The 12,696-nt window shown below is 32.5% G+C and overlaps 1 protein-coding gene across 1 annotated transcript; it reads right to left on the minus strand.

Moving 5' to 3' along the window:
- Positions 1–1,099: 1,099 nt before the first annotated feature.
- Positions 1,100–12,643, minus strand: LOC128181096 (solute carrier family 23 member 2-like). The gene is made up of 12 exons (XM_052849367.1): positions 12,572–12,643; positions 10,735–11,261; positions 6,878–7,035; positions 6,641–6,744; positions 6,353–6,432; positions 5,902–6,083; positions 5,665–5,785; positions 5,272–5,416; positions 4,879–5,132; positions 2,221–2,494; positions 1,868–1,963; positions 1,100–1,356 (listed from the first exon to the last, which is right to left on the minus strand). Exons 2-12 carry the CDS (start codon positions 10,942–10,944, stop codon positions 1,184–1,186), a joined length of 1,797 nt encoding a protein of 598 aa, XP_052705327.1. The 5' UTR covers positions 10,945–11,261; positions 12,572–12,643; the 3' UTR covers positions 1,100–1,183.
- Between the last annotated feature and the right edge of the window lie 53 nt (positions 12,644–12,696).

A 12,696-nucleotide genomic window follows, 5' to 3' on the forward strand; every position in this document is an offset into this window, starting at 1 on the left:
TAAATCTTGATTTCGACGATGTGTTTTTACCCATTCATTTTTTTTTAACCAAACTGATCTTTTTTGAGACTTTGTTAAACACCTGTTATTTTTTTAAACCGATTTAAAAACCATTTCTGAAAACATATAAATAATTTGCACATTTCTTGTCTAAAATAATTCGCTGGAATGAGCTACCGGTATATGCTTTGATGACTTTATCAATGCATAAAATAGATAGGTAGATAGATAAATGATAGATACTTTATAATTTCGATTATTTTTTTTTTAAAGAAAAAGTAGTTTCAACAAATCCCAATTGATTTATCGCTGAAATTACATCTGTACACATTAGAAGAAAAATCGAAAGATAACTTTTTGATAAGTATGTTATGTGAGAATATGGTATCTAGCTAAACAGTCATCTCTATTTGTTTAAATACCTTCATTGAATTACAAACTGTAAAAGGCAGTGTTCCGTAGGAGAGCGCAATAAATACTGTAACAGCGTGCCTCTTTTATCGTTAAGAATATGTACAATATATAAATAGTGCCTGTTTGGGAGGGTAACAGTTGAAATTGACACCCCAAGAACACCATTGTCAACCGACGCGAACCGGAGGTTGACAATGGTTTTCGAGGGGCTCATTTTCAACTGTTATCCTCCCAAACAGGCACTATTTATTTTATTATACTGAATGTCTTCATATTAGAGAAAATTTCACTGCTTTTATATAGAAATGACGTGAATTCTACGGTGAACCGTACGCACATAATTAACGCGCATGTAACAATTTGTTGTGTTACCCGTTGCCAAGTGTGTTGCTAACGCTGAGGGTAATAGAACGGATTATCAACTGCGTCTAAACCAATCAGATTTCAGTATTTAACAGGAAAGTATAATAAAATATTATGTTACATGGATAATGATCTCAAGTATTAATCCAATTTTCTTTTAATCTGTCCGTCTTTGGTTCACATTCGTATAAATACGTTGCGGGACGTGGGCCTTTCGGTTTTTTTTCTAGATGCAAGCTTAACTTTAACACCCCCCCCCCGCTCACACACACACACACACATACTAGTACTATCTTGTTTATAACACTCATTAAATGCAGTTTATTGAAATCAATTTATTCTTTGATACTGACGACAAAGGATCATAAAAGTAAGATGATGATTGAAGATTTACTAAATAAAAATCTCAGTCACGTACAGGAGGAATAAATGGTAAACGCCGGAAAAGTTTGGATCTTTTGAGAAATTGTGGGAGAGGGATGTCATAGATAGTGAAGTCACCATCAAATTCTTCCATATCGTCTGCTTTGTCGTCGATCATTTTCTGCCATGCCTCGATTCCTCTTTCTTTTAAGGTACCTGAATTTGAGGTATTGTATGAAAAAAAAAATCATAGATATTTTTTAAAATGTTATAATTATAACAAAACAATACAGACTGTATTAATATAAAAAGTAACAATTTTACCAGTGTTTTATAAACCGTAAATGAAGTTTTCGTGTTTAATGTGCTAATTAATAACGAATGGTTTTCAATGTACTAATATGCTTATGGTAGTTATGGTAGCATTGTTTGCCTTTTTTCAAAGTTGAATTTAAACGAATGTTGCAGCCAATATTCATTTAAAATACCATTTTAACGTTTTAGCGTTGATACAGGCCTCAGTATTGAATATCTTGAAATCATTTCACATTGAACAATCCCAACGAAAATGATGTGCAAGTAACAATACTTTAGTGCACTGATAAAAAGTCGATATCAAAATTTAAAAAATGTTTAAAATAAACATCATATTCACAAACATCTGCATACCAGTAGATGCAAAATTGTCAGAGTCTGAAATACTGAGAAAAATGAAAGAAAAAACTACCTCTCACTGTATTGTCCAAAAAGCAGGCTACAACACCTCCGCACAGGTTGGGATTAACAAGTAGCATTTTTATCACGCCATCACTTGCTGCTGAACCTAATAATAATTGGTTCCATAAAATTATTGTCAAATTGAATGTGAATCTAAAGAATAAATTGTAAATTTTACTAATATACTAGTAGTAAAACAGTGCTTCTGTTCTTGCCAAACCTGTTGCATCGGAAGACATCCGAACCAGACGACATTTGACAACTACTAACATTAAATACATTTTCAAGGGTACTTTTGTGTTCTACTTTAGTCATATTTAGTCGAAATGGCATTTGTTTGTTTATTATCAAAACGAAAGAAACCTGTTTGAATAACATCAGGATTGGTCTCCAACCAATATGGAATCATGAGACCAAACAAGATGGCGGTTCCGATGATTGCGAGATTTCTGGTTGAGCTAAGAGAGACAACTTGTAAGTTTGATAGAACGACACCGTTGAACATTCCAAACATCACAATGAGCGCCCCGCCTAATACTGGATAAGGAATGGTAAGGAAGACGGCTGAGATCTTGCCAATGATACCGAATATGAAATATATCACACCAGTAGTTATAAACACATCTCTACTGGCTACCTACGAAGAAGATGAAAAAGCATTTAATAGTAATGTCAAGTGTCAATCATTCGAAAACCACTTGGATATAAAGATGGAGACCTAAAATGTTCATTTATTTTATTTGTGACCCATATCACATGCCATTTATTGGAAATATAGGGCCCCAACCAGAAAAGATAGTTTTCCTGAAATTTTTTAACTAAAATTTGAAATTGAACCTGAAAATTTAAAGAAATAAATCAAATATTTATAGTTTGAACATTATTTAGTTACGAATTTTAAACAGTATGAAGTTGAACACATGTAGTGACAATAAAAGAAAATTACAGTCAAAGTTTAAAAATTCTTGCTTAAATGGTGGCTTCATAGGCCAGTAAATAATGAAAACAACAGCAGATGTTACAAAATTTAGTAATCAAATAAAAAAAATAAATGTAATGTAATGTCATCTTTCCAAAACTTTGCATACAAATAGACATACATTAAATGTCTCATTTGAAAGAAACCAAGTAGGGGTCACATCTAAAAAAAATTGAGATATAGCATGAAATAAGCTAATTTTGGGACAAAATTGGAGTTAATTTTTTCTTAACTTCTATGAAATATAAGTTAAATATGCCAAAATATATCGATAGAAATATCAAAATATTGTTTAAATTTGTTTTCATGATCACATTAATAAATCATAATACACAAACTAGCTAGAAGTTTGGTCTGCGCTGAAAATTAGGAAGCTAAAGTAACAGTAAAACTATTGATTTATGAAACCTTTTCATTTCCTTCTTGAAAACCTTCCGCCACAAAATATAGCCTATTACTAAACTCTGTAAAAATGTAATTTTTTAAAAACAATTTTATTCAATAAAGTTTATTTGGCATTGTAAAATATAAGTATACTACTAGAGTTAATGTGTGATGCTGAATTTTCGGACTAGAGGTGACCCAAAATGCCTACCCATAACCTAAGGAGCGAACTTTTTTAATACAGAATACTTATTAAGCAATTGTTATTGCAAAAAATATACACTTTACATCGATCGTTATATTTTACATACCGTAGTTTAAATATTATATTTTATTTAAAGACAAATGTTATTCCCTTTTTTCTTCTAATTAAAAATTGTTTTCAAAGTTTTTAAGTAAACTTAAAACTAAATTTAGAATTTTTACCCCCTTATTTCTTCTGATTTTATCTTTTCACATTATAATCTGACTGCTATTTATATATACCTCATGAACTCTAAGCATACATATCTTATATGTATTTAAGGACAGAAACAAAGCATTAATTGTGAGGACATAATCAGCTGCTGGGGCTCGTAACATAAAGCATGCTAAGATTTTGACTTAAGTACGGCCATAGGTAGGACTTAGGCCAAATCTTAGGACCTACATAAGTCCTGCTTAAGTAAGTCTCATACCGCATAAAGCAAACTTAGCAATGTCTTAGCTAAGTAATGTTTATGTTAAAAGTAAAAACGTGATTTTCATTTCTTTTGTCGAATTTAAATGCATGGTTAAAAAAATCTATTTTTATAGATACACGTGCATGACATCTTTGATATTAAATGGGGTAAATGTAAATGTATAGACACAACATTCAAGGTGGCATGAGTATACATACATATGTTCCTAAAATTTTAAAAGGCTCAAAGCGATGGATCTTAGGCAATGTATTCAGTCTATTGTTGTTCTTTCTTTGTTTTGACGAATGTTCACTATTTTAGTCCTTCTCGAAGAGTGCCTGTGGCGTAATATCGCGACGCCATTAGAACTTGATAAGATTATATAGTGGATTTCTTTTTATCTTTTGTCCTACATCTTACCTCACCAATAAGGCAATTTACCTACTCTGGGTAGAATTTCGTTATTAAGCCGATATATTGAAAGAGGCAATCGTTTTCTTAAAAATCACCGAGAGTTTTTCTGTCTTTAAAAGTCCTTTTTTAATTCCTCAAGTTTCGCGACTTTATATATACATTGACTTCTTGTAAACCGACCATTACTTGTTTACAACCTATTCAGCAGCCCAATTGAATACTACCAGTATATAGAAAATTTTACAGATCACTACGACCACTGTTAATATTTAAATCAATCAAATCAAAATTTTTATATTGGTGAATATTAAGATATTGATTCTGTGTAAACATGTGATTAATACTCTGCAATCAAATGCTTTTAAATGAGTAAAAACAATACTTAAGACATACTTAAGTCACCTCTACCGGCCGCCTAAGTTTTAGGTAAATTGTCCTAGCTAAGCACTCTTCTAGGTATGGACTTAAGTCTAGGAATGTACATAAGTCCTGCTTAAGCACTGTCTTAGACTTAAGTACCCTTTATGTTACGAGCCCCTGATAAGGAAGAAACTTTAATGTATGATTTGATTAATTGTGTACCTTTGTTACGCCGATTGCGCCAATGTTTCCTCCATACGTTGTCGTTGCATGTCCACATCCGACGAAACCCGCTATCAGACTACAGAACCCCTCAATGGCTATTCCTCGATTAACACTATGTGCTGGTGGGGGAGGAAGATTGCACATCTTTGCGCATGCATAGTAGTCCCCAATAGAATCAAGTATAGAGGTAACAGTTCCTATCAAAAATCCCACAAAGACGCTCGTGCTGAACGAAATAGAACCAAACTGACCTGAAAAGTTTGCAGATATCAGTCAATTTTAATGCTATGTAAAACATTTTTTAAAGCAAATGTGAATCATAAAAAATGCTTTAAAAATGGCTAAAACTGTTTCATATTATAGTTATACTTTATTAGCAGAAAATAAGACCTGGATATGGTAGCCGAAACCAATCAGCTTTTCTGATAGCGTCTAGGCCAGTGTCTGTTCTCGCCAACTTGTCATCAGGACTAAACGCACCTGCTGCTGTCATTACACCACACACAAACCAACCAACTAGGATCCCAATAAGGATCTGCATATAAACACAAGTATAGGTGCATGTACAAAAGTATGAGTAATGCTATTTACGTAACACAAGATGTGACACAATGGAGACGATTTAAAGTACTAGGTAAATCATGAAAAATGAATTGTTTTTCTTGTTTATTTTCCGCTCGCCAGGTCTTGTCGATCCATTAATTAGAATTCATCAATAAACATATTTTTCATAAATGTTTTTGAAAATAATATGGCGGTTCTTTTAAATTTATTTATACACACCGAATACACTTGGTGTAACGGAAACCACATGATATGAAAGCCTCTCTTTCTCGTCCACATCGGAATTGGGGTGTTGTGATGGCTTAGATAGAGCGACAGTATCAGGGACACGGCTGTTACCCTTCAACAATATTACATTTTTAGTCAGTGACTTCCTAGTATTAATCAAACAAATGGTCGCGTAATCGTCAACTGCTTTCGAAATCATGTAAAATTGTGTATTTTGTTTCTACTTACATTAATGCAATGCCCCAATTAACGGATGCAAATTTAACGCATGCTCTCACGATAAAAACACAGCTTAGAAAAAGTGTTGGAACGATTGTGATTGGTCCGATGAATTTCAAAAGGAGGCTGACCAATCCCGTTGCTCCAATAAGAAACTGGAAAGTCCCTGCAGCTATTAAGCTGCCTTGAAGCTGAAGTTGATAAAAGTGAAACAGTAAACATTATTTGTTTTGGAATGGAACAGTAGTGAAAACATGTGCAGTGCATATTTTCATCAAGCCTTATCTTCACATAAAAGTTTTCCGTGATCGAAAGATAAAATATGATTTTAACAGATAAATGAAAATCAACAGATATGCAAAACTTAACAAATTCATTTGAAATACATGTAAATTATTTCTATATTTATTACTGTGTTTTCATCCCGAATTAAGTACACAACCACTTGAAAACTGCTTACCTCTCGAATGTTGTTTAATACAAAGAGTTTTTGGTCTGCAAGAGGTATACCGGAAGTATTCGTTATTGTAGAGTTTGTGTCTAGAATTAAATTGACAATGTGAAATAAAACTGATGCAGTAGTACAGTCTTTTGTGCAAAGTTTCATTTTTGGGTTATTAATATTTTCGAGAAAACAATAGATGTTACATAATTTAATAAATATGTTTGAATACAAAAATGAAAGAATAAAATAAAAAACGATTATAAAGTATAGTACTTGTATTTATGTTTAGAAGTATAGTTTAACCTGTATCAAAACTTTGTGGAAAATCACACTTCGATTTATCCAAAACTTGCATTGCAAGCAAAGGAATAAGAAAATCTCCAGCAGCTCCTTGAAACAGGGGAAGTCTGTCAATATATAAATGAGATCCTTGTCATGTTGTTAAACGAGAGAGAGAGAGAGAGAGAGAGAGAGAGAGAGAGAGAGAGAGAGAGAGAGAGAGAGAGAGAAAGAGAAAGAGAGAGAGATATTTATTTTTACCTTGAACCCATAAGGCTCATCATAATTGTACAAACTCCTGACATCAACAATGTAGAACTAAGAAGGGTGGACTTGATGTCGTCATCCAGATTTGCACAGGTGACGTCCGAGACCAAAAGAGAAACTGCCATCACACCGGAAAGCGAGACAAGAGTGTGCTGTAGAACAATATAATGTTAATACATTAAGTTTACAATATATATTAATAAAATATTAAGTGAAAAGTTTATTTTTCTGCAAATCAATTGTATTTTTTAAAGCGATCTGACAATTTGGATAAATGCTTAAAGGGACCTGGACACGAAATGATACAAATGAAAATTTATTTTTGATTTCTATGTATAAATTTGTTTACTTTGCATTGTGAATGATTCACTTAAATTTGAATCTTAGAAGTCATGTTACAAGCGAGATACAGAGGAAAGAAGTTGTGGTTATGTAAACAAAGCTCGAGTCTTATAAGTTTGTTTACAAATACTGTAGAGTAAAGAAATTGCCATTTCTTTATCAAAATAACTTGTGGAAACAAGATAGACTGATTCAATGGGTTCATAAACAATTAAATCACAACATCAACACTAGATTGAAACTGATATCAATACAACAACTGAATGTGAACTTCAACTAAACTGGAGCTTTGTTTACAAAATAAAGAATTCTAACCTCTGTAACTCGATATTTGACTTTTATATTTTGTCTAAGTATTGAAAACATCTATATTAACAATTCTAGACATAACAATAATTAAAAAAATTGAGATCAAATCGTGTCCAAGTCCCTTTAAAGCCACCTTAATCACCAAAAAGACTTTATACTTGCACCTCAAGTAAACAGGGACTTTTTTTTATTGGTTTTTAAAGTTCTTACTTGTTCAGCAAATTTTATGGTGGAAAATGACCGAAAATAAAAGAATTTTATCATCCTATTTCAGCACTCTTTTAATTGTTCATTGTCTAAAATTGGGTCCTGCTGATGACAATATTAGTTTTTTTCATTCTATATGTTGATTCTGTCTTCCTATTGATGAATAAATCATGACGTTCAGTATTCGTTTGACATAAAACCAAGCTGACAATTTTAAAGATTTATTAAATTCTGTACACAAATTTATGTACGGGGTCTCTATTGATAACTCTATGTATCTGTCTCATTCTGAGAATAAAGATTTAACAACAACCTTCAAAGCTTTAATTTCATACCACAAGAAGATAGGGCAATAAGACTTGTATTACTTTTCTAATACGTTCAATTGCTGCATGATATACAAAATGACATTTTTAAAGTACAGTGGGTCATCTCTCCACGATTTTGTGATCAGCTTTGACCGATCACAGTTGTGTCCATGTGAGGCATTCAGCAAATTTTACTATTTGCACACGTCTTAGACCTTGCACTACTTTTTTTTAAATTATGGAATGGAAATCTCATTTAAATCTTTAATTACACGTAGATTACTAAAAACGTTGATTTTATCCCTTTGCCTTGAAAATAAAACATTTATGCAGTTATATAAAAACTGATTCAAATCATGTTTTTCTTCACAAATGCGTAAAAAAAGTAAATTCGTCCGCTTAAAGAAAATATTACTCATGCCTTGCTATTTCATGTCAATCATTCCTTTAAAAGGAATACTTGCTGCTGATTAAAAATCGGTTTGATTTCCATTAAACCTTATTTAGACTTTGACAAAAATATGGTCATAAATATATAAAATAAAACGCAGTGAATTTCTAAAAAATGACACTAGATGGAAGTTTTAACACGCATACTCTGGTTAAAAGCAACATATTCCAACGTATTTAACATATTTATAGATTACTAATAGATGTAATGTTAAATATACATTGTTATTAATAGCTTTAAAAAGGTATCAGATTTGTTGATAATTTTACAGTATCTTATCTGTCCTTATATAGGCATTTTACACGTTTTATTCACCCATTTTTTAGCCGGGCTCTGCTGAAAGCAGAGTCCTGGCTATAGGCAGGCAAATCGCCAATGTTACTATAAATAGCACAAATAAACAAAAAACCAAACAGCGTCAAGGTAAAGCTTCCGCTATACCAAATAGTTACACAAAGAGCCACGTTTTGTCAAAAGTGTTGGCATTTTGTTTCTTTCTTTTTAAATTTCGAATGAATTGTCTATCTTTTTTAGTTTTCTTATTAATAACGTGTTTTTAAAGTAGTCCGAGTATCGCACTACGTCATAATACGGATTTTACAATATTGTTTCGACTTTTACAAAGCGTTTTTGATACCCGGTATTGATTTTGCTCTACATCGCTGTTGTAAACAATGTCAATAATAAGCAATTAGAACGGTAATATATGTATTCTATGAGAGATAGAAATGATTAATGTTGAGAAACTCGATTCTGTTAAAGTAAAATGAAAAACGAAGTTTCTGATTAACCAGGATCTCAGGTATGCTTATATCTTCTTTGTTTTGACCCCCCCCCCCCGAATTTTTCTTTTTCTTTTACAAAAACCGGTTTAAATTTAGAGACAGAAGCTATTTCGATTTTAATCAATCGTCAATTAATTAATGTTTAAATGATATCTAACATTGTTGACAGATCTAGGCAGGAAACTGTAGCAAAATGTGAGTTTTACGGATTTTTTCGTCAGGGTCTACTTGGTTTAGAGCTTATAGCGTGAAAAGTAATCCGTCAACATATAATTTATTTTACCAAATCTTTTTTCTAAGATGTCAATCTATAGAATAAACACCATTAATTTAAGTTTGAGTCCATAAAATAGTAAAAAAAATTACCAAACGCGATACATCAGGTCCATATAGCGTACTTACTTACAAAAATTTGCGCAAATTTATTGATGAGATATGGCTTAAATAAATATTTATTCTCTATTTTTGTATAGTCAGTTTTAATTTTCCCAAAATTGGTAATTATTTTTAGGCAAATCGGACGTCTGGCAAATTTCATAATTGTCAATAATTTTCGCAAGGGGGTACACCCGTCTGAGAGGTGATAGCAAACAAACTAGCATGTAAACATACATATTTTCTTTTGTATATGTATTACTAGAGAGTATATTTATCATTTAAAGCTAAGCTTTTAATGATTGAGCCCATTTAGTGCCGAGTATAGGACTACCTTAAAACATTACTATGCATTTTGGACACATACAATGCGCATGAATTTCCATGAATTACTTTACTGCGCGGATTGAATATATAATGCTTGTTGCAAAATTCAAGGCAGCAACTGTTAAATTGTTTAACTTCTACTAGACAGACATATTTTTTGTTTATAGCCGCTTACAAAATTTGGTCGCTCTCTGATGCTTTGCCGACATTAAAAGCATGAATGAGAGAGAGAGAGAGAGAGAGAGAGAGAGAGAGAGAGAGAGAGAGAGAGAGAGAGAGAGAGAGATTTTCAGTCTTTACTACACAATACGCATAAAGACACAACAAAAGAGCCCGGCTTTCAGTACTTCAGTACTTTGATTTTTTAGTGTTAACCGTCAGTATGACATAGGTCGTAATTATTACTTGACCTTACTTACGGCTAGATACATACTGTAGAAGCACATACTTTCGTTGGGTCAAAATTTCATTGTTTTTGTAACAAATAAAATTCCGTTGGCATTTAATTTCGTCATATCGTAATTTCTTTGTATTAATTAATACTTCGGTTAAAAATTCGTCATGGATTTAGTTTCGTTGATTATACTGCTAACGAAAATAACGAAATAAAATTCTCAACGAATATTTCTGCTTCTACAGCATTGCAAACTCTGTTACTATGCATCGGTGCATTTAATCCTAGTTTTCTTTACAATATACAATAACTAAATGATACAGATACCGGTGGACCAAAAAAAGAAATATTACCTGAAAACCACAGAAAATGGTTAGATAAATCGGTGGGTGATCCCCTGCCTTATACAAGATATGCTGCTTCGGATCTGTTTCAATCTCAACAACCAGATTATTTTTTTCTTCATCTTTAATCATTTTCTTCGTTTCAAACCCGGTTCCATTTTCAACGTAATTGTCTCGCTCATATTTTGCTTCAAGCCCATTTTCTTCTGCGGTACCCATTTTCTTTTCAATTCACAAAAATCTATATCTTGATTTCTCTTCGATGATACATTCAATGATGATGGATGAATGTGTCTTTTAAAAGTCGGCCTGATATGGAAGACGTATGAGCTTCTCCATGTTCAATGCATAGGCATGAAATGTAGATCGGTTACAGAAACGCTGGGCTACATATACCTGTAATCTATCTTTATGTATACCCACGTTCACGTCGTATCATTGCATCATATTTTGTGCACTTAAGCTTAAGAAAGGTATTTAAGGCTCCATCGTCACCAAAATTTTCAAATCCCTCAACTCATTCCTCCACTAAAATCCTGTAAAGAAAAGTGCATAAACTTGAGGTCAAACCTCAGATTTGAGGCTGAGTATCGATTTGAGGAAAATTGGTGACGACGGAGCCAGGCCTATAGGGTAAGAAACCAATAATAAGCATCTTAATTTTCATACAAAAATAATGAAACTTAAGCCATTAATCCAATGATTGGTTTTATTTAGATACACTGTTTTGTTATCAGAGAATCCACGTATATATATAAATGCAATGTCATAAATATTTCTAATATTGAAAATTGGACACACTGAATAAGCAATATGATAAGGGGTTTTTTGCAGAAATTTTGATTTTAAATCATGCAGTTTTTGAAAAGATATTGAATATTCTCAGTCTATCAGAATATTTGTTTTCGTTGTAAATGTAGATAGCTTGCTGTGAGGCCTGTACTGCTCGCCTTTGTAAGCTGTTTCATCATGTTTTCCAACCCAGTTAAAGCATCACAAATCAAAGTTCTCAAAGAACTGACGAGAGTTTATTTTTATTTACTGACAGGAAAGAATAATTTTTGGAAGTTGATTTTCAACTCTCCTATGCAGTTACTCTGGCAAACCGAAAGTGAAACAGTGTTTGGACCTAAGCACAAATCATCACCGCTGACAAGACTAAGTTCTTGAAAATAATAGAAACAAAAAAAAATATATGATGAAGCATTGATTTTCAAGGAAACATATCTATAAACACCTTAATAAAAGTCAAATTTTATATACTACGAACAATTTAGATATTTTTGTAGTCTCATGTATTCCTACGCTAGAGTAAGTAGAGTCTCGTCCAACCAGACGCTCGTCTGTCTCCGTAAATCTGCGACAAGCAGAGAGGGGGCTCTCTTGCTTGTCGGATATTAACGGAAACAGCCGAGCTTCTAGTTAAACGAGACTAGAGTTCGATATCAATAGTGCTTGGATCCATACAATTTTTAGAATTGTTTCGATAACTAATACATACTAGTAGTTGAAATCTATCTTTAAGTATTATACAACATGATTCATATGGGGTTTCTCGAAATTCTTGTCTGAAAAGTCTAAAAATTCGTATTATAAAAAAGTGCGTAATTCAAATACAAACTAGAAACTAATTGCCATGCAAGATAAATTGATTTTAAAATAAATGATGATCGATAAAATCAACTCCCGTCAGTACTTCAGTACTTTGATTGGTTCAAGCAAGCATTTATGGGTATTTACACATGTACATGTACCTACTGTATAAATTGTTTGTTCAAATCATCGCATCGAAATTATCGATGCCTGAATTCGATAATTCATCGAATGAAAACAATAGAAAAATTACATGGCAATTATTCACGAACAGGAGGAATAAATGGTAAACGACGGAAGACTTTGGATTTTTTTAGATATCGTGGGAGAGGGATGTCATAGATCGTGACGTCACCATCAAATTCTTTCATATTGTCT

The sequence above is a fragment of the Crassostrea angulata genome, chromosome 4 (assembly GCF_025612915.1).
Source record: "Crassostrea angulata isolate pt1a10 chromosome 4, ASM2561291v2, whole genome shotgun sequence".
Classification (NCBI taxonomy): Eukaryota; Metazoa; Mollusca; class Bivalvia; order Ostreida; family Ostreidae; genus Magallana; species Magallana angulata.

Bases quoted from the DNA above. Each gene is read 5' to 3' on its own strand.
- LOC128181096 (XM_052849367.1), bottom strand. From the start codon at position 10,944: ATGGGTACCGCAGAAGAAAATGGGCTTGAAGCAAAATATGAGCGAGAC. The intron at 5,133-5,271 runs GTCTTATTTTCT...CAAACTTTTCAG, and splicing joins GTTTCGGCTACCATATCCAG to GTCAGTTTGGTTCTATTTCG. The intron at 1,964-2,220 runs GTTTCTTTCGTT...AATTATTATTAG, and splicing joins TCCTGATGTTATTCAAACAG to GTTCAGCAGCAAGTGATGGC.